Source organism: Alligator mississippiensis, chromosome 4 (genome assembly GCF_030867095.1).
Source record: "Alligator mississippiensis isolate rAllMis1 chromosome 4, rAllMis1, whole genome shotgun sequence".
Classification (NCBI taxonomy): Eukaryota; Metazoa; Chordata; order Crocodylia; family Alligatoridae; genus Alligator; species Alligator mississippiensis.
In genome coordinates, this window is record NC_081827.1 from 193485957 (window position 1) to 193507328 (window position 21372).

Consider the following 21372-nt stretch of genomic DNA (forward strand, 5'->3'; position numbering starts at 1 on the left):
GCACTTATGGTGAGCATGTGTAAGTCACAAAATTCTAAAAATCCATGAGTAGCAGGTATTAGCGGAGAAGGAGGGTGCTAGCCCTTCTGATATTTTAGCTTCAAAAGCTGAGCAGTTAGAGCTTTTGCTCAGGAAATGGGAGATCTGGGTTCTTGAAACAAAATTAATCTTCATCTATGATGCAAGGCTAACTAGAGTTTCCAAAATGAGGTCAGAATCTTCCAGTAACTTCACACGCAGTAGAGAGAACTGCTTTCAATATGCAGTTACTGTTCTGGGCCTGTAGGAAAGATGACTGGATATGACTCTGTCTCAGAATCAGCTTAATTATACCTCCCAAGAGAAGGCACTGAAGCAAGGTTATAGGGGATCACAAAAAAATGGCTAGCCAAGAGTCAGCTCTAGTGGTGAATCTTCCATCTTCCATCTCCATCATAGAGAATACATGTCTGTTTTAGCCTCAGAGGACAAGACATCAGATTTGAGTTGGTTCTGATTGATCCATATCGGAGCCTGGGAGCCACATAGCCCTTTACATGCACAGCTTGTTCTGGGAATGAGTGGCAGTTAACTGGAATTAACTTAATTGCCCCAGGGAAAGAGTTGTCCAATACTTCACAAGTACTTAGTGTGGGACAAGACTCTGTATGCCTGTAGGATCCCAGCATAAAAGACTGTCCCAGGAGAAATCCATCTGTTTTTACCCTTCAGGCCCTGCTGCTCCCTTTTTTCTGCAAGTCCATTGATTTTATCTTCATTCAAAAGGTCATAGAAGTTAATGAGACTAATCTCAGGAGCAAACATTTGCTGGAGTGGCCCTAAAATTGGACTGAGAATATTGTGGATAATACAGCACGATATAATAAGTGTTAACTTCAGAAGAAAATGTTCTGCACAGAACAGCACCCCAGTTTCAAGGTTTTTGCTAATAAGTTTTTGCTAATAAATTTATTCTATGCTGTACTATATTCATTACAACAAATAGAATGTAAGTATATCAGTTTGCATAGATTTGTTTTGCTGATATTGCAGGTTTAAGTCTTGGACAATAACACATAGTGGCAGTGTAATAAGTTTGGGCTCCAGGAGCAACTGTGATGCCCCCTGGTGACCAAGCAACCCTTGCCCCACTCCACTCTAAGGTACCTTCCCCTGCTCACTCACCTGCCATGCCTTGATATATGTAATTGATCAGAAGGGAGGCTGCCTAAATTGGTCTTAGACTGAGCTGCTGTTTCCCTGACGGTCAGCAGGTCCCTCTTGGACTTTGCCATTTTGACCCTGACTTTAAGCTCAGTGGGCCTTGTCAGCCTGCCTGTGCCCTGCAAGGCACCTGTAGCATTAAGAGCTATTTCCAGCCTCTGATCTCCCCTACAGCCATGCCCATGTAGGCATTATGATACAGTCTCTCCCTTGTCAGGACTTTGGTCTTCTTGACCTCCACCCCTTTTCTCTAGCTGGGCCTTCTAGCCTGGGCCTGTACCAAGAAACCTTTTTGCCTGCCTCCCCCCCATGTGGAATTCCTCCATATGGCAAAAGTAGTTGCCCCCTTTTGGGGATGCTTTCTCTTTTCTACCTTTTTCTTTCTTCCTCTCTATTTTTTATTATATTATTATTATTTTTATATAAAGTGTACTTGTAATGAAAATAGAGCTTGTAGATGCTTTTCCAAATGTACTTTAAGTTTAAAAGTAAGTTGTACCATGTAACAATGTTAGCAAGGGCAGAAATCTCTGTATGGAGCAGGTCCCTGAATGAATCATGGTTGATTGTGTAACACAGTAGCTAGTCTGGATAAACAAGTTAATGAGCAACAATTAACACCTACAACTAGGTGTTAGTTTGAACTAATCAACACTGGCAACAGACCCTTGGGGCTGAAATACCCCTTGATCAACCACTTCCAGAGCTCTGTTCATCATGGCAGTGAATCAATTAAAATTCATCAACAGACTCCTGAGACTGCACGTACCTGCAGACATGACCCCTGGGGCTGACAGCTGCCACCCAGCAGCTACCAAGAGGGACGTCCCTCGAGGTGAACAACCCCTGGATTGGATAAGCCTGAGAATTGGGGAGTCACCAAAGTCTGCCAGAGAGGGATAAAAGGCAGCGAAGAATGACTCCCACTGGTGCCCTCTTTGACCTGACCAGCACCCTGCCTGTCCAGCCAGAAGGACCAGCCGGCAACCCCCTTCTGAAGCAACATCGCACTGAAAGAAGCTTTGTCTGGCCATTGACAGCGGACTCCAGCGTTTGGGGATAGGTATATCTTGACACTTGTGCTTAGTATTCATAGCTAGCTACTGTGACTGTGTGCGCGTGTGTGAATGTGTGTGTTTGAGAGGATCAGCACCAAGGTTTATGATTTGACTTTTGCATCCGTCCAATAAACTAGAATTTTATGATGATCCTGTGAGTTTGGCCCTTTGTAGCCAACAGGCCTACTGTGCTGGACCTGGCTTCTGGGCACCAGCTCTTATCTTGATTACTTCAGCCCTTAGCCCCGGGCCTGACTCCACCCTGATTTGGCTCCATCTGAGTCCCTGGGCCCTGTCTTTGCCCTGCCTTGAGCAGTGAGTTTGCTTTGGCTCCCTTGGGGCCCCGGGGCCCTGTCTCTGCCCCAGTCTGGCACTGCTGGGTCTGACCTCTTCTCATACCTAATAGTCCCAAACCCAAACTGCTGGTATGAGCTATAACAAAGAAATAAAGACTGTGTTTACAACACAAACTAAAGCTGTGCTGGATCCAAACCTCAACAGTAGCTTACTGTCAGAGCAGCCATACCTTTGCTTGTTGTGGGTTATATCCCCCTCCTAGCAGGCCTTCAGTGCCTTACTTGGGATTCCAGGAGTTAACAGAGCAGTCTGTGGCTGGGAGCCTTTTTCTCTGCAGGTTCCTGGGCCAGACTGCCTGCCCTGGCTCAGCACATGTGTGCTGCCAAAGCCCTGCCCTTCTAGTCAGGTGGTGCTTCAGATGAGCAAGGGTTTCTCATTAAAGCCTGAAGGCTGGTTGGCCATGGCAGTTTAGGACCAGGGACTACCTAAATTGTGGCAGAAGTGCGCTGCACAGTAGCTCCTTTAATCATGTTGTTTTTGCTGCACCCCCTGCCACACCCCCTGCTGCCGGTTGGCAGAGAGGCCCCATCAGTCTTGCTGCTGATCGACCAGGAGGCAAAAATCATGGTTTTAAATATGCTGTGGTTTTGCCTTCTGGCCAATCGCCAGTAAGTGGTGGGGCTGCCGGGACCCTTCAGCCAATCAGAAGCTGGAGGCAAAAACTGTGGCATATTTAAAACCACGGTTTTTGCCTCCCAGCCAATCAGCAGCACAAAAAGAGCAATATTAAAGGAGCCTCTGTGCAGCATACTTCCACCATGATTTAGGTTGGTCTCTACTTATGACTGCTGTCTAGCAGCCTCCCTGCTGCACAAGCTAGTCTCTGCCCTACTGGCCTATTTTCTTTGATGCCTATTCCCTTGCAGCCAACTCCCCCTAGGCATAGTTCTCCTGACTGGCTGCAGGTGTGCCCTTTCACTCTAATGGGCAGCTGTTTGCTTGGCAGCAGTATTTCTTTGCTGCCTTCCTTCTTGTGGCTAGCCCCTGCTCAGCTGGTTGGGACCTATCTGCTGCCATTTCTCTCCTTAAAGTAACAGGAGCTCAAGGCTTCCTGTTAGAGCCAATTGTTAGGAGTTTTCTTGACACTTTAAGTCATGTCACGTCAATCCTTTCCTACTCACCTTGGGATATTTGCAGGTAAATTACTACTGCCGGTGCAGTGCAATATTGACCTAGAATAGTAGACCATAGACCAGTGGCACTCAAGGTTTTGGCCCTACAGGCCAGATGAATAGTACAGGGCCGGTTTGCAGGCTGGATTGGGCCTGAGTGATAACCGTCAGTGGGTTGGGAGTATAGGGTCTGCTTTGGAAACTGGTTGTCAGGAATCCTTAGACATGTCCTTAGACATATCCTGGAGCAGGGTGCCATATAAAGATGGCTTCAATGCTGGTGACATTATCTTGAATCACAACTCTGGCGTTCAGTGTTCTGTCTTTCCAGCTAATATGGAGGATTTTCTGAAGACATTACTGATGGTAACATTCCAAAACTTTCAGGTGTTTCTGATATGTCATCTAAGGTTCATACAACAGGGTAGGGAAGGCAACAGCATGGTAGAAGGTTGGTTTGGGTCCTGATGTCATGATCATCAAAGACACTGTTTGAGAGGCATCCAAAGGCAGCACAGGCAAATTTTATCTCTTGTTGAATAGCATCATCTGTTTACTTTTTGGGAAAGGTGGGGAAAATGCTTAATATTCTCCAAGGATTGCCCTCAAATTGTAATATGTGATGGAGCAGCTGGTTGATTTGGAGTGGACTGAAGTATCTTGGTTTTCTTGAAGTTGACAGTGAGTCCAAGGATTTCATTTGCTTCTCAGAAGCAATCGGTACTGATTCAGAGCTCCTCAGTTGAATGGACACACACAACATAATTGTCAGCATATTGAAGACTAGTAATGGAGGTGATGGTTATCTTGTATTTGGAATGTAACTGGTAGATGTCAGAGACTCCTATCCATGGAACTACTTGATGATAACTTCAGATAGAAGTCTATCATCAATGAAATGCAGAATGGCTACAGTAGCCATGGAAAAAAGTATTGGTGCAATCACACATATCCTTGCTTGACTTCAGTTCTAATGGTGAAAGGGTCCATTTCTGAGCCATTGCGTAGCATGGTTGTTCTCATATGCAACTTCCCATGCCTTTTACCCATGCGTCAAGACCATGTAGATTTTTCTGGTTTCACCGTCGCTTTAAGGAAGGAACAGGCTTGTTAATGGAATGTACCTTGGTTGGTACCCAAGGGGGTCTCGTCTGCCACCTCTTTGCTGGAAAATTAATTTTGATAGGGAGGAAGATGGTCTGTCCCATCCCTCCTGGTACCTTCCTTCAGTTGTTCTGGTTGTCCTTCCTGCTCAGGGCTCCATGTTTCCTATACCCCGCCTAATGCCAACCAAAGATGGTGTTGCCTGGGCTACCAGGGTTAGTATTATGCACCCTTTGGTGTGATTAGGACATTTATTTGACCCAGTTATTCTCTGCTTCACCTTGCTTTATTCATGCGTCTTGTCGATCCCAGCCTGTTGTGTTCCCTGGCGTCCCACTCTCAACTTGGGTTTTGTACGTGCCGTGGGTTGGTTTTCCACTGGTCCATTCTCTATCTGGTTCTGCTGAGATCCAGTCTGTAATGTGGATCTCTGATGTCCACGGAGTATCCTCTGGTAAGCTATGGAGCCATCTCTGGCTCTGGCTCTTGAAAGAACCCCCTCCTGGGGTATCCACCACGTCCTTGAACTGGGACTGCCTTCAGCATCTGGCCCCTCCAGGCTGGTTGAGGACCTTGTTTCCGGTCCTCCCTGTTGATTTCCTGCTGGGCCTTTTATCCCGGCTTTGAGGTTCTGGGCGGCAAATCGGCCCCAGCACACTGTTATGAAACATGCCCATACCAACGTAGGAGCCAATCCTGGCTCCTTCCGACTCGGCAGGTTTTTTTTTTTCTTCTTTCTTCGCTGCAGTGGATGGAAACGCCATGTTTTCACTTTAGCCGTGCTCCCCTTCCGGCACGGTGTCCCACCGGCTCCTCTCCTTATCAAATGGAGGTTAGTCTTTTCTAAATCGTATAAGTATGAAGAAATCTGATAATAGCAACAAATTTTGGCAGGCATCCAGATCTCAGCAGGATCTTCCATAGGGGCTCTCTGTTGATCGAATTAAAGGCTTTTAATCAGGTCAGTGAAGATGTTGCTCACATGTTGCTTGTGATGCCTCTCCTGCAATTGTCTAGCAGCAACAAAGATCATATCTATTGTACCTGTGAGTGATCTGAAACCACATTGGAACTCAGGCAGAATGTCCTTAGTGAGAAAAGTGAATCTATTGAGCAGAATGCATGTGAGGATCTACCCAGCTATGGACGGAAGTGCAATGCCATGATAACTGCTGCAATCCAAACTATTTTTCTTCTTTAATGATTCTTATACATGTCAGCTGGTATTTGTCAGGACCACATGCTTTGTTTCTCTATCTGCTTAATGGCTTCCAAGGCCTCTTGATAAGTTGGTGGATGAGTTGTAATATCCACATTTTTAAAAGGATATTGAAAAGTTTGAAAGGATGCTGAAGAAAAGCCACAAAAATGATACAGAGGCTAAGGAAAATCTCTTAGAGTAAGCTCTGTCTAAATAGTTTATCTAAAAGGGGATTGAGAGGTGACTTCATTACGATGTATTAACACTGTCATGGGAAAAACTACAAGATAATTAAAGACTATTTAGCCTACAAAGAAACACATATCAAGAACCAATGGCTGGAAGCTGAAGCCATACAAGTTCAAATTAGAAGCAAGGCAAAGATCTTTAACAGTGAGAATAATTAACTGTTTGAACCACCAAGGGAAGTGGTAGATTCTTCGTCTCTTGAGGACTTTAGATCAAGACTGGATGCCTTTCTGGAAGATACATTTTAGTCAGGCAAAAGTTTATTTGGCTCATTACAGGAATAACTGGGTAAAATGTACTGGCCTGTTACATACCAGGTATCAGACCTTTTCTGGACTGTAACTCCCTGTATCTAAGAGAGAATAGTTACTCTACAGTAAGTGCTTTAAGAAAGCAGACAAGACTCCAGAAAAACCTGAGAAGACTCCAGACAAGAACCCTTCTAAAAGTCCAACCAAGAGCCCTTCAAAACGTCCAGCAATGTCACCTCAAAGAAGTTCTTCCAAATCAATATGATTGCTATTTACAATATAAATACATTAATGTAGCTATATTACTCATTGTAACAGGTATCCGCTCTGGGCCGACCTAAACGTGGCCCGCACACCTGTTCCTGGGGCAACTGCCTGCCTTCTCGCCTGCCATGCCTTGTTATTAAATGATTAATTGGTGTTAATTAGTGGGAGGCTGGCCTTGTACTGCCCAGCTGCCAGGGGGTGCTATCTGCGGCTCCGTTTCCTCCCCTACACCGCAGTCCACACCTTGCCGATGGGACATAACATCTATTCCATCCTAGTTACGATCTGGCCCCTTTTTGTCCTTTCTGGGCCTCCTCAGTCACACCGCCCCTTCTCTGGGGCTCCCCAATAATGCCCCCTCTCTGGGGCTTCTCAGCAACTGCCCCCTCCCTGGGGCTCACCACGCCCCCACTGGGCTTCTCAGCAGGGTCCCCCCTCTCCAGGGCTCTTCAGTAGTGCTGCCCCCTCTCCAGGGCGCACCGTGCCTGCATTGGGGCTTCTCAGTAACTGCCCCCTTCTCTGGGGCTTCCACCCCCTCTCCGGGCACTCCTCAATACTGCCGCCCTCTCTCAGGGTGCTCCTCAGTAAAGCTGCCCCCTCTGGGGGCCTTCTCAGTAGCGCTGCCCTCCTCTGGGGGCCTTCTCAGTAGCACTGCCCTCCTTCAGGGCTCGCCACAATGCTACCCCCCTTCTCTGGGGCGCACTGCAATGCTACCCCCTTTTCCAGGGCTCACCATGCCCGCCCTGGGGCTTCTCATCAGTGCCTCCTTTTCTGGGGCTTCTCAACTGCCCCTCTCTGGGGCTGGGGTCTAGGTACCCCGAATGCTGCGCCCTCACTGGTGCTCGGGTCCCCACACTAGTGTGAGTCCCCTGTGAGGCCTCCTCCAACCCCCAATAGCCTCACCCAAACCACCGGTCTTTAAATAACAACAAAACACAAACTCCTGGGCTGTAACATAAATTAAAGGTGCCCAGCTAAAACATCAGCCAAGCCTGCTGGGGAACACTCCTTCCCTCAGCAGTGTCAAACACTGCTCCTGTAGTCAGGCCTCTCCTTTCTTCCCTGAGAGAGTTCCTTCCCCTTGGGCCGCTGGCAGGGAACTGCCTCTGGCCTCAGCCCCTAGGGTTTATAAGGGAGCCAGGCCCTGCCCCTTCTGGTCAGCTGACCTTCTCTGGTTGCCCTGGCAACCCACAGCTGGGCTCCTTACTCCCTGCTAGGGCTTCCTCCCTAGCAGTTTCCTCTCTTTGGGAGCAGGGCACCTCAGTGCTCTGTGACACTCATCTATAACTGAGTACAAAATTCTGGGTTATTTTTGGTGAAAATAGAGTATCAGGCCTTGGTTCAGGAACCAATCCCTCATTTATAACATTGTTTTCTACAGGAAAATCAGTTTCAAGTTATAATGTTTCAACTTAAGATACAGTTTTCAGGAATCAATTCTGTCATAAGTTCTTGATCATACTATAATGTAGCGTAGGTCCCTCAGCAACTCTTCCACTTCTGTTTTTGGAGCCCACTGCAGACACACGCTTCAGATTGCCACTGAATTGAGGGAGGGTTGCAGCTGTGCATTTTCATGGCTGGCATGTGGAAGCACAGTGCCCATGCACAGACCTGACTAACAGTGCTACTAAGGATTACTGCATCATGACTAATAAACCTGCCCCCCTCCAGTGAGATCCACGGTCACTGCAACCTCCAAAAGAGCCACACTCACTAGGGGCTGAGTAACCATTTTTGTCACTAGGTTGTTATCCACATTTAAAATATTTTTATGTGCATTTTAAGTAGTACTCTGCTTTTTACCTCTAGGTTAAATTTCATCTTGACATAATACATGTTGGCACATTTTTGCAGTGATCTAAACAGTTCCTTAATGTGCTCATCTGAGCATATTTGCAATACCATTTTGCACATGAAAACCAAGTCATCACTCCCTTTTAACTATTGCATGACATATGGAGACCCAAAATATCTTCAGTTTAGCCTGACCAAGTATTGAGAAGCTGCTATATCATTTCTGAGGTTTAAATGTTCACATGACAAAAAAGTTTCAGCAAGAAGAATTTATATGTAATTTTCTAATACTTTGATTAGCAAAACATCTGTTTCTCAATCTGGTGAATTATGATGTTAAATTTTAAAATGTATATTAACCTTTTGTTGGGTTGTAATAGAGCTGTATTCACAAATCAAACCTAATAGTAAAAACATTATTATATTTTTCTGTCTTATTTAGATCCAGAAATATACAGAAATTGGTTAATATCTATGTTAGCTAGTGCTTTAATGTGGACAAAACTACTTGCTAAAATTTATATTCTTTCCTACCAAGTAGAAATTATTAATTACTCATGTGATTATGAACTTGAAGGAGCAGGTCAGCTAATTTTTTATGGGTTTTGAATGGGAACTGAGCAAGGATTTCTGGGTCCGTATCTATTTTAAAGAAAATGTATATAAAGATTCTTCTTTCAGGATCCCTGAAGTTGGAAGTAAATATAGTTCAGTGGAAGTTGTTTTCTGCCTTTGTTGCTGAAATAGCCTCTCACTGACTTCAAGAAGAGTAAACTATGATCTGTTTTTCCACTGTGCTTGCCAATGTTCTATCCATTGTTAACCATTGACAGATATCATGTGATTATTGTTTTGTTTTGTTTTCCAGCTGAAATAAAGATTTGTTTTAAATACTACCATGGCATTAGTGGAGCCCTCCGAGCTACTACCCCATGTATCACTGTGAAAAATCCTGCTGTGATGGTAAGTGCAGCCTTTCTATCTGTTTGTAGCATATATGTAAGGAGATAATTTATACTGTCAATCAAGCCCACATTACTATCAATGTCAGTCTCCCTGTTTTGCCACTAATTAAGATTTTGCAAACACTGATCTGACCTAATTAAATCCATCAAAATCAGGACATGTTTTTTCAAGTCCTGTTGATGAAAAATGATGATAAAATGGCATTCATTTTTATTTTTTAGCTTATGATTTTGCCAAATTTTGACTTCAGCTTTGGATTGGAGTTATCTTTGTTGGTTTTCTACCTCAGATTGAATCTTAGAATAATAGAGAAATAGGGCTGGAAGGGACCTCAGGAGGTCATCTAGTCCAGACCTCTGCCCAAGTACAAATCATCACTATCTAAGCCATCCCAAACAAGTGCTTATCTAACCTATTCTTAAAAATACAGAATGAACTTTGTCAAAAACACCAAGATCACCCTAACATGCTGCAGGTAAAGAGTGCAGATAGAAGTGCAGCTCTTGGGTCTAAGTCATGGCGATTCCTAGAAATTGCCATGGGTTAGACTAGGGGTGGGAAATTATTCGGGCCTGCAAGCCACATCGGCAGTTCTGGGGAGCTGCTGTGGGCTGGACAGCACCCGCCCCCTCCCCCTTCCCCCCCCACCCCACCCCCAGCAGCATCCTGGAGCCTGTGTGCACTGCAGCTTCTCCACACCACTGCCAGCAGTGCACAGCCCTAGCCCCGCCCACCCTGTGCCCCCTCCTGACTCTCCCTGGCTAGAGCAGACCAGCCACAAACTGCATGCATAGCCCCAACCCTGGCCTGCCCCATGACGGCTCTGGACCGCCTGCACATGCTGAACATCAGTAGCAGCTGGACAGAAGCTGCTGCTCAGTGCAGGGGAAAAGTGGTTCCTCCCTTTTGCTGCTGCTGGGCCCTTCTTTCTGCAGCTGCCCAGAGCCTATGCCTGGGCTGCCTTGCAGCTCCTCTCCACTGCCATCACCACTGCCTCCGAGCTGCCCAGCAGGGCAGCAGTGGCAATGCAGAGGAGCTGCAGGGCAGCGCAGACATGGGCTCCAGCCAGCTTCAGGAAGAAGGGTCTGGCAGCAGTGAAGGGGAGGGGCTGCTTTTCCCCTTCACTGAGCAGCAGCTTTTGCCCAGTCACTGCTGCTGCTCAGAGTGGGTGGGCTAGTCCAGAATGAGCATGGAGCGGGCTGGGGGCAGGGCTGTAGACGCGGGTCCCCACCAGTACCAGGGGGCTGGGGCCAGTGGTGGTGGCGGCTAGGAGCTGCCGCTGCCTGGGCTGCCTTCAAAGGCAGTTCAGCTGCAGAGCTGCCCCAGCCCCACTGCCTGCCCAGGGGGTGGCAGGATTCACCATGGGCCAGATGCCACCTGGGCTAGGTGGGACCGAGGAACCCACTGCAGATCAGACAAAGTTCATCTGTTGGCCAGATACAGCCTGTGGGCTGTATTTTGCCCACTCCTGAGTTAGACTAATCCTTGCGACCCAGCAGATGTTAGCTGTTGGATCAGGAGGGTGGAGGATCACACAGTGACTTGTCTGAGTATATTTTGAAAACTGTGCACTTTGGGCCTGATTTTGAAAGTTGTGCGCTTTGGGTCTGATTCTGCAAGGTACTGAACACCTTCAGTGTGAGTTTATAATGTATCTTATAAGGGCTACTCAGCACTTTGCAGGATCAAGACTGTCCATCCTATTTTGTGTGCGTGCGCGTGTGTGTGGTGTGTGTGTGTATGCATTACTTGTAAGTGTCCTGAATAAATACTGCTGTGACACTAACTTAATGCTTATCATGAGCATTTTTTCCTCTGGAAAGCTGTGTTAAGGGATGTATTTCTTCCACGATAGAATTTTTTTTTAATTTGGGATTGCCTTTGTCTTCACTTTGTAACAGTTAAAACTCCAGTGGGGCAACCCTCCTTAGCCCCACCCCTCACTGCTGATTAGCCACTGGGCCCCTTGGCCAATCAGCAGCAAGGGATGGGGCTACACAAGAAGACCACCTCCCTGACTCCCTGGTGGGAACTCTGCTCCCCCTAGCTTTTCATACCCGAGCTCTAGGCACAGCCAGTAGAATCGTGAGGACAACTGATTGACATGTATTTCCACCAATGAACTGAAAAACAGGACTTTTTGCAGTCTGGTCCTCATTGAGAAACAGACACGGGACAAAGGGTTTAAAAACAGGATGGTCCGGTATAAATCTGGACCAGTGGCCACCCTCAAATATCTAAGGTTATATGTGAACATTATTTTGCTGTCTTTCTTTCAGTATTCACTTGATTTCTTTCAGAAGTCAGTTCAGGGTCCCTAATGCTTTTTATACTCAAAATAACAGTACTTGTCCTCTAATATAAGTATAAGTTATCTAAGCATACTCATTTGTTGTTTTTTTTTTTGCTGGGAGCGCAGGATTCCAACTAGTTGTGAGACTTTTTCATGATGGATTTAGTCCATAGTGGTATTTACTAAATACACCACATAGAACCATCTGGCATCATTGTAGGACCTAAAACCTTTCAGTGTTTCCAGTGTGAAGCTGGAGGATACAGCATCCTGTTGGCATGTTTCATAGAAACCCTGATATGTGGGTTATGTCAGTTATGACAGAGACAAGACATGCTCATGCTTTTTATCTGTGGTAAATCGTTTTCTGCTGGAAAGAAAACAAGTCTGTGTCACAACCCAAAGTTGTGGTTTTTTGTTTGTGTGTGCTTCGGCACTGCTAAATTATTTTCCCGCCAATTGTAGCTTTCTTTGCACGATAGAGTTCTCTGCTGCGGGAGAGAACTCTGGTGCAACGGGGGATTTCCCGCCAAATTACAGCTTCTTTGCAGGGTGCATTTCTTTTGCATACTAGTGATGCATGTTGCAAAGGAGTTCCCACCATTTGTATTTGGATTCGCGCCACATAATTGGCCAGTTCCAAATGTAGGCACACATGGCGGCTAGCTATTGGCTTGCTAGCCGTATAAAAGGCTTGGGTAGTTTCCGCCCAAGTCGGAGAGGGAGAGAAATCGGAGTGAGAGAGAAACCTTTGCCTTGTGTGAAGATCTCTAAGCGCTGCGGCCCCTCGCGGACCCAACGCACGTCTCTCAAGCTTAATAACCGAACCCGCGGAGCTTTTGCTTCTAGCCTCTCCCCGTCGCCGATCGCAATCCAAGACATATCCCTTTCCTGTAAACCTAATTTTCGAACCCACGGAGCCTAAACAACTCCGTGGGAGCAACCGAATTTGTCGTAGTCCTCTAGCGAGGACTTAAGCGGAGCTGCTCCTGGAAACCTGTCCAGCCTACACCACTACCATCTTTGGGTGTAAGTAAACAATCTTTTCAATCAACCATTACGCGTTTGTGACTAATTCTAGCTCGCCACCGGTTTTCTCCGACCCCGCGTGCGCAAAAGACGGGCCGCGGATCGCCCCCCCCCCCCCCGACTTGCACTTGGCGGCGGGATCGGGGCCCGGCCCGCACAGTCTATTCTCTGCTCAGATTTTTCCCAGATGAGATAGAACATTGCCTATCTAAATAAGTTTTCTACATTATTTACCATTAGTGGAATCAAAAGAAAGAATTGAAATTGCTCTTCTGTTTATATTGAAATCAAATAAAAATGGATCCTGACCAATCTTATGCATTGGGGTCTGTGTCTGCTTTACTGAGGACTCCTTGGCAGTGAAACTGCCTCAGAACAGATAGGCGTAAGGAGATTACATAGTATAATTAAGGGGGTGTGTGAGTGGGGTACCACCTCGGGTACTCATTTAGCATCAGTATGAGCTTCATTCTTCTGCTTGGAGCACCTTCCCCCTGCCCTGGAAGGTGGAAGCCTCACTATGCAGGGCATCAAAATTGCTTATTCCACCTCTGAACATATTGTTCATTTAAAGCTGAAATATGTGGAGGCGTATTTTCTGTAAATATAATAATTTACATAATAATTGGGTGCTACAGTCTGTCATTTAGCCATCAGTAGTGTGGTCTAAACTGTGACAATGACTCAGCACAAAAAATATACTTAGAATCAGCAAGTTCTTTTCTATAATGAATAACATTTATAACAAGCAATCGATACGAGCATGAGCCAAAAACCGTAAATTGAAAACTACACAGTTCCTGTGACCTTTGATGTCTAGACTAACCTTGCCAGTGGCATTTCCCTGTTTGCTTCGCAAGTATGTGCGCAAAGGAGAGGAAACTGAGCTGGAGTTAACCCATTGTTCTTTGATAGCCAGGTCACTTTTGGTGCGTGCTGACAGTTTATTTACCCATATAAAGTCATTTGGAATAGCAGTTTCCTAGTCAATGAGAAAGATGATGAAATTTAGGACACTACCTTGAGAAATGTTATTGTGTACGCAATGGTGAATGATAGCCGTAATAGTAAGAAAAGGATATGACCTGCAATATAAACAGTGCAACTTCCTCTTACCGTACATCCTTTCTGAAAATCATCAATGCCAATGGAGACCTGAGACACCAGTGTTATCACTGTTTTTTTCCTCATTTTCATATTTAGCTAGGATTTTGCTAGAGAAAATTCTTAGATATCTAGTACAGATTAATTCTTACTGTTGCTTTGTTTTTTTTATCTAATTATGGTATGCATATGAAAACCAAAAACTGATGTAGCAATATTTGTAAAAATGTTAAGAATAAAGTAGTTGAAAAGATGGCCATTATATTTTCAGGTGATATAAAGCAGAGGTTTCCCCATTTCCCCGACCCAGTGTTTCAAAATTCCAAGACCAGAGGGGACTTTAATAGTCATTTATAAGGGGGTCTGACCAAGACAGGCCACTGAACCTTATCCACTGATTTCTTCATCAGTCCCATAACTTCTCTTTGGCTTTCAGTGAGATGTCCAAGGCGGATCCAACCTATTGGTAATTGCTGCTGATCTCTAGTATATTTCTATAAGTTTACACTCCCGCTATGGTTATATTTATGGAAGCAGGTGCATTTCCTTTTATGCCCTCATTTACTTGCATTTTTTCTTAATTTATTTTTATTTCTTTTAAATGTAAAATGTGACAGGTAACTTCATGTTTTATTGCAAATATAAACCAGTGTACAACCTAAAGTGTGTTCAGGTATATCACTTTGTCAAATGTTATCATTTGGTTAACACGTCTGGAGTCTTCCTTCACCTTGCCTTAGAGATTCATTTCCATCAGTATGGGGAAACTTGCCTGTTCTCTGCTGGATGAGAGGCTAGTGTTTCTTTTTGGAATCAGTTCTCTGACACTCAACTGATCCCTTCAACTGAACTGTAAACTAAAGGTCCATCTTTGTGATAAGTGACACAAAAGGATGCAGACTATGCACTGGAACAAGCAAAATCTCCTCCAAAATACTGTGTTCATGAAGGAGACAATAGGACAGATTTAGTTTTAACAGGCAAAACTTTAAAAAGCAAAACCCAGATAAAACAAAAACAAAACAGAAATTCCTCATCAGGGAAAACTGAAATTCACCTCAGTTAGTCTGAGTTTCTCAAGCATCGCACTTAGAAATCTGTTGTGGTTTTTTTGTCACAAAGGTTTTTATTAATAAATCTTAATTCTTTTGATAACTTTGTCTCAATGTCTTCACTGGCCCATATCTTTTCTGTTGAACAATGACTGGCCCATCTGTAGAAAGCAATGAAGTGCTGTATAATGTCTGTAGTTAGCTCACACTTAAGACTTAAATGCCAATGCACATTTAGTTTTGGAGAAATCCCAACACTTGTGAGTGAGAGCTTTCATTTCCTTTGCGTGTGCAGTGGTTCATATGCTATGTGTGATCTCCAGGGATCCTAGAAATTAGTTTGCCATGAAAAAATGTGGAATTTGTGTTTTTACAGAGAATCTTTAGAACAGCTGGGAAAAAATTGTTACTGAAAATAAAATGCTGGTTCCCCACTGGGAGCCAGTGCTTCTTATGGGTGCTGCAGCAGCCTGCTGCAAGGGAAAAGCCGCTGGCACACAAGGCAGCAGCAAAGATGGCAGCCACCCTTTCCTCCCTCTGCCTCTGATTGGCAGAGAGGGCTGCCCATTGTGAGGCCCTACCCCTCTCTGCCAGTTACTAGTGATGGGTGGGGGCTGCATGAGCAGCAGCTCTTTTGGCCAATCAGCAATGAGGGGCAGGGCCACTGCAAGGGCCTCTTGGCCAGTCAGCATTGTAGGGGGCTTGCTACAGAAAAACATGGATTTTTGTGTGTGTTTTATTGGACAATTTTGCTTTTTTTATCATGGAAGACCAGGATCCCTAGTGATGTCTGTATTGCACTGGGGAATAGATATGGGAGGGCAAACAGGAGGGGCAATTGGACTGGGTCACCAAGTGTTTTCTGGCCCCTAAACAGCTGAAGGCTTAATTCTACAGGGCATTCCACACATCTGCAGTCCTCCACCTATATATATGCATGTAGGTGGAGGACTCTCAAGATTTTGCCTCTTTTCTTGTAATATCTGTCCATACCCCTGCTATTGCAGCATTGAGACGTCACAAATAGTAGTTGGCATCCTAGACATCCTAGACATTTCAAAGAATCAGGGGAGGACAGTAACGAATGCCAGTACCTCCAGACCATCTTTTTTGCCTGTGGTCAGCTCTGCACCCAGGCTCTTTTCCAGAGTAGTATTTTATACTTGCATAATTGTCCTCATGTGTAAATAAAAATAAATGAAAACTGTAATGATACATGATGCGCTTTTATTTTTCCCCCTCTTCAGATGGGGATGGAAGGCACAGAGGAAGGTGCTTCTGGTCAGCATTCTCGGAAATTAGTCAGCTTTACACTTTCAGGTAAGACTTAATATTTTTTATTTAGTACTTCTACTTTATCAGTAGAAACTGAACTTAAACAGATTTTAGTAATAAATGTGCATTTCTCTGTGTTATTTCTATTCATATACGCATACTATATATATATATATATATATATATATATATAAAAACAAATAAAACAAATTTGGGGGTTTCAGAAGTATCTTGCATTATTCTGCAACAGAAAGCTGTACCTTGGGTGGATTTTGATTCATTCTAATTTTCAATTGAACAGAAACTATTGTATAGAAATGTTCAAAGATGGAATATACCTTGGGAAACAAATAAAAATCTTTTCCCCCACCTCCTGAACACCCTCCCACTTCCCCTCTGTGCTCAGTGACATGTCTTTTTCCCCTCTTGTTTCCCCTGTCTCTACTTATGCCTCTGAGGGCAGGAAGAGGAGAATTGCCTACCGCTGCTGCTGTACTGGCCACTCCTGTCTCACTCTAACTGGGGCGGTGGGGAGTGGCTGCATGGGCAGCTGGGCTCAGTCAGGGTCAGCAGTGGTGTCAGGATGGTGGGGAACAACCAAGGAGACTGGGCAGGGAGGAGGAACTCACCTGCTGCCACCACTGCTGTCCCTGGCTGAGCCTGGCTCCTTGTGTAGCCCAGCTAGAGTGGGATAAAAGTGGCTCTGGAGCTTTCTGCCTCAGTCCGCCCCCAGATCAGCCAGTCTTAGTGGTGGGTGGGGGGAGGAAGAACAGAAGGAGAGAGAGTGTGCTGCTGAGGATGGAGGGGAAGAGAGGAGGGTGTTGAACGGGGGGAGATACTTACCTGTTTTGGAAAATTAAGAAAAGTTCCCAGCTGCTGCTCCTACAGCGTGGCCACAAACAGGTATGACTGTACCACTGCACTCTCTCTGGATCCACCCTTGCGCAGTGGCCATGCAGGTATGTGGCTTCATGTACACACCCATTGTGGATGCACAAGTGGGTGTAAGTCAGGAAAACATAGTAAGACAAAAACCTATGACTAAACGGTGTGGAGAGAGGAGGAGGAAGAGTTCCTCCCATATTTTAGCCCCAGTAGCTGAGCAGGTCCAAGAAGAATTCCTGAACCTGGGCTCTAAGCTCCTTACTTAGAGGGGTTTGAACCTTTGTCCCTTTGATATCCGGCATAGCAGTCACCACTCCACCACACATAAGGCATTATCCAGGCCCTTTTCCAGCATTCCTTTTAAATCTGGAAGTCAAGAAAAGGAGCTGTGTAGGGAAGGAGGAAATGAACAAGCTGGAGGGTACATTGATCAGTGAGATGGATGCAGCTCTGGGTGAGAGCAGGCCTTAGGTTCTGTCCTGGAGCCTTGCTGTCAGTGAAATTCCCCATCACACTGCTTTCCGTGGATTTTATCCAGTAACTAGTAAATGCAAACTGTAATGGCTCAGCTTCCAAAGAGGGTATGTTTAATGCCTAACACATGGTATGGTTGTTGGAGCACCGTACTAAAAAGTCAGAAAGAAAGGGTTCAAGTCCTCTCTGGGCAAGGGACTTAGGTCTTCTATTTCTTGGGCAAGTGCTTTAGCCATTTAGCTATTGGGGCTAAAAATGGAATAGCTTTTCAACTCCTCCATTTTTCTACACTGGCCAAGCCAGTGCATGGACATAGTGCAGGGGTAACAGAATCGCATCTTGTGCATGGATGCCAAAAATAACACACAACTGGAAAACTGCCATTTAGGGACATACAGTGTAACATAATCCCACCATTCCTCTTTAGCTACTTTTGTCTTGTGTAGGAGAAGATTCTAGTGGCTTGAAGAACATAATATCATTGAGGACTTGTATATGTTGAAAGCAGGCCAGATTCACTAATTTCCAGCAAGTGTAATATTTGATACATCTTAAAAAGAGAAGTCTGGAAACATTCAGTGTGGCCTATTGAAGATATTTGTCAGATTGAGGAATAGTAGCTTTTCTGCAGATAGGTACAATCAAATGAAGTACCAGTCTGATCACTGAGGGGGAGAGAGAGAGAGAGAGAGAGAGAGAGAGAGAGAGAATTAGAAAGTCCAGTGATGCTGATTATGAAGTCCTGTAAAATTATTTTTATATTAATAGTACACAAAGGGTTCAAATATTAATACACAAAATGACTGAGGACCAGATTGTGCCATCTTTACAGCACATTGGCAAATCCAGTACTAAATCTTGAAGAACATGTTAAGACTAGAATACATGGAAACTGCCTTTTGGAACAGGCAGTTAGTGGGGATGAAACTACAACAAGGTCTACACATAGGGTGACCATATAATTTTGAAGGAAATCTGGGACACTGCCCTTCCCATCGCCTCTACTAGTGGAACTGCTGCAGGCAGAAGCAGGTAGGCAAGGGTGCAGGGCACAGTCCGGTGGAGTGGCCTGGTATGATGGGTGGGTGGGAAGGCAGCTGCCACTGCTGCTGCGGTGTGGGAGCAAGGGGTGTGGACTGGAGCAGTGCCCAGCTCAGCCTACCTCCCACCCACCTCCAGCCATTGCTCAGGAAGAGCCCAGATGGGTATGTGCAGGTGGCAGCAGCAGTGCCTGCCTGCCTGGTGTACCAGGCCACTCTACTTCCACGCTAGACTGTACCGTGCTCCCCTGTCCTCCTGCCTCTGCCTGCAGCAGCCGATTCTGGGACTCTTCTTGCAATTTTCACCAAGCCGGGATGCCAGGATGGCCTATGAAATCCAGGAATGTCCCAGATAAACTGGGACGTATGGTCACCCTGTCTATAGAAAGAATTATAAAAAACAATAGAGCATATTTGCACCATTTCAGTATGTAGAGGAGCAGCACTGTCAAAACATACCTGCCCAGCCCTCTCCTGCTCTGTTCATGCCAAATTCAAAAAAATGTAATGCAGCTGTTTTTTTGGTGCATGCCAATGGTACGCTCAAGATTGAGCGTGCTTGGTAGAGCAGTTATGCTACTTTTTTTTCATCATTTGGTACACACAGAGCAGGATTAAATGGATGGGGTGTGTCATGATAGTGTTCATGCGAGTGGTCCAACATATTGTAGACAGGCCCACAGAGCTAATCCTATAGGTTACCACAGGATTATGTCACTATATGTTTTATTGAATGATACATTCTCAGAGATTCTGGAAGTATTCTGTGTCTTGGGAAAAGATGATTTTTGTCTTTGGTGAGGGGGGGCATCACTTCTATCTTGTAAAACAGAATTCTTTACAATACTGGTTTTTGTTAAGTGACTGAAAGATGCTGCCTTCCTGTGTTTAGCCACAGAAGATGAGGCATAGAACTAGTACAGTTAGCTAGAAAAGGCTCTGTTGGCTAACATACTAGAAGTAGAAGTGCACCGATACATCAGTTCAATATCGGCTCGGTACCGATATAAAGAAAATTATCTATATCAGATATTGGCCTTAAGTGGCCAATAATTGGGCCGATAAATGCCCTTGCTGTGCTCAGCTGCAGCATAGCATGTAGGCAGTGAAGACACAGCCCGCAGCATGGAGAGCTGCCTCCAGCTGGTGGGGGGGGGGGGGAAGGTAGTTCAAGGCCTTACCGTGAGGGAGGCAGGAACTGGAACTGGAGCAGGGGCAAGTGCCGCCCAGTTGGGGCAGGCAGGCGGGGCATGAAGCCTCAGCTCATCCAGGGATGTGGGATGGAGCAGGGCTCACCCGGGAGGCGTGGGGCAGGTGGAGGCAGCTTGTCCACCAGCTCCCACTGCTGCAGCTATCACTCATCTGGGAGGGCAAGGTGGGGTGGGGGGCATGTGCCCTTGGATCTGCACGGTGGACTGGGGCTGGGCCAGTTCTCAGTGGAGCCTGGGCTGGGCAGGGGGCGGTACTGCTGGGAGGGAGCTACAGGGGGGGCTGCAGCCACCCCAAAATTTGCTGTAACCCCCTCATAGCCCCCCACTCCCAGTGTTTCTGCCACCCACCCTGCGCCCCACCTGGATGGGCCCAGGTTTTGTGGAGAACAGCCCCGGCCCACCCTGCCCAGTGCAAATCTGGGGGCACACGCTCCCCCGTGCCCTCCCAGATGAGTGGCAGCAGCAGCAGCCATGCATGCCTCCCCCTGCATCCCCCGGATGAGCCCTGCTCTATCCTGCGCCCTGCAGATGAGCTGCAGCTTCATCCCTGGCCCACCCTCCCCGACTGGGCAGCACTTGCCCCAGCCCCTGCCTCCCTCCCTCACAGTGGGGCCTTGATCTGCCCCCCCACTCCCCTTCCCTTCTCCCTCCTCCCCCCGTCCCTTCTCCTACCACACCAGACTTACATGCTGCAGGTAGTGTATCAGATATTGGATCAGTATCAGCTGATATGCCTCCTTAAATATTGGCTATTGGCATAAACATTGCATGCTTCATGAGGCTGGGGTGGTATGGTGACCACCCACAGGCAGCGGTGGCAGTGTCGTCGGCGGGGTCGTGGTGGTGGCGAGGGGGAAGGGTGGCAATGACCCACAGGCACCATCAGCAGCGGCCCAGCTTAGGGGGTGTACTGCCAATCTCAGGGGGTGCATGTGCACACACATGCACCCCGTACGTGTCACCAATGGCTATCGGTACTGTTCTCAAAAATCCCTATTGGTACACCCCTAACTCGAAGCCTCTATTTTGGAGCTGAAGAATGAGGGGTCCATTCCCAGATCCTGGTGTGAGCTTAATTACAGAGATATCAGTAGTGACTCTCAAGTGATATTGAAATATAAACATAAATCATGACAAATCAAATGTTTCTTGTTTCAGTGATTGTGTTACTCTCCAAATCTGGCGCAATCTCTCTTAAGAAGACTGCTTGGGTGTCTTTACATGTGCTCCACAGTGTGGGGAAGGGCTAGCATTTTAATTAGAGCAGCTCTTGGGAGCCGCTCTAATTAAAACACCCACAGCTTCTTGTGTATTCAGTGTCCTGTACTTCAAAATGGGGGGGGGGGTGCTTTAACTAAAGCTGGTTCAGTGAGCTTTAATTAGAGCCCCCACTGCCATTTTGAAATGTGGGGACACTGAATACATATGCTCCCAAGGCTGCTGG

The 21372-nt window shown here is 46.1% G+C and overlaps 1 protein-coding gene across 4 annotated transcripts in view; it reads left to right on the plus strand.

Annotated features, from left to right (window-relative positions):
* Positions 1-21372, plus strand: part of HECW2 (HECT, C2 and WW domain containing E3 ubiquitin protein ligase 2) — a 330879-nt gene that overhangs the window by 183363 nt on the left and 126144 nt on the right. For all 4 annotated transcript variants that reach the window (XM_019492110.2, XM_019492111.2, XM_059727232.1 and 1 more), the window contains 2 exons: positions 9468-9562; positions 16291-16363. In XM_019492110.2, the coding sequence (XP_019347655.1) occupies positions 9468-9562; positions 16291-16363 (168 nt within the window). The remainder of the gene's footprint in view (positions 1-9467; positions 9563-16290; positions 16364-21372) is intronic.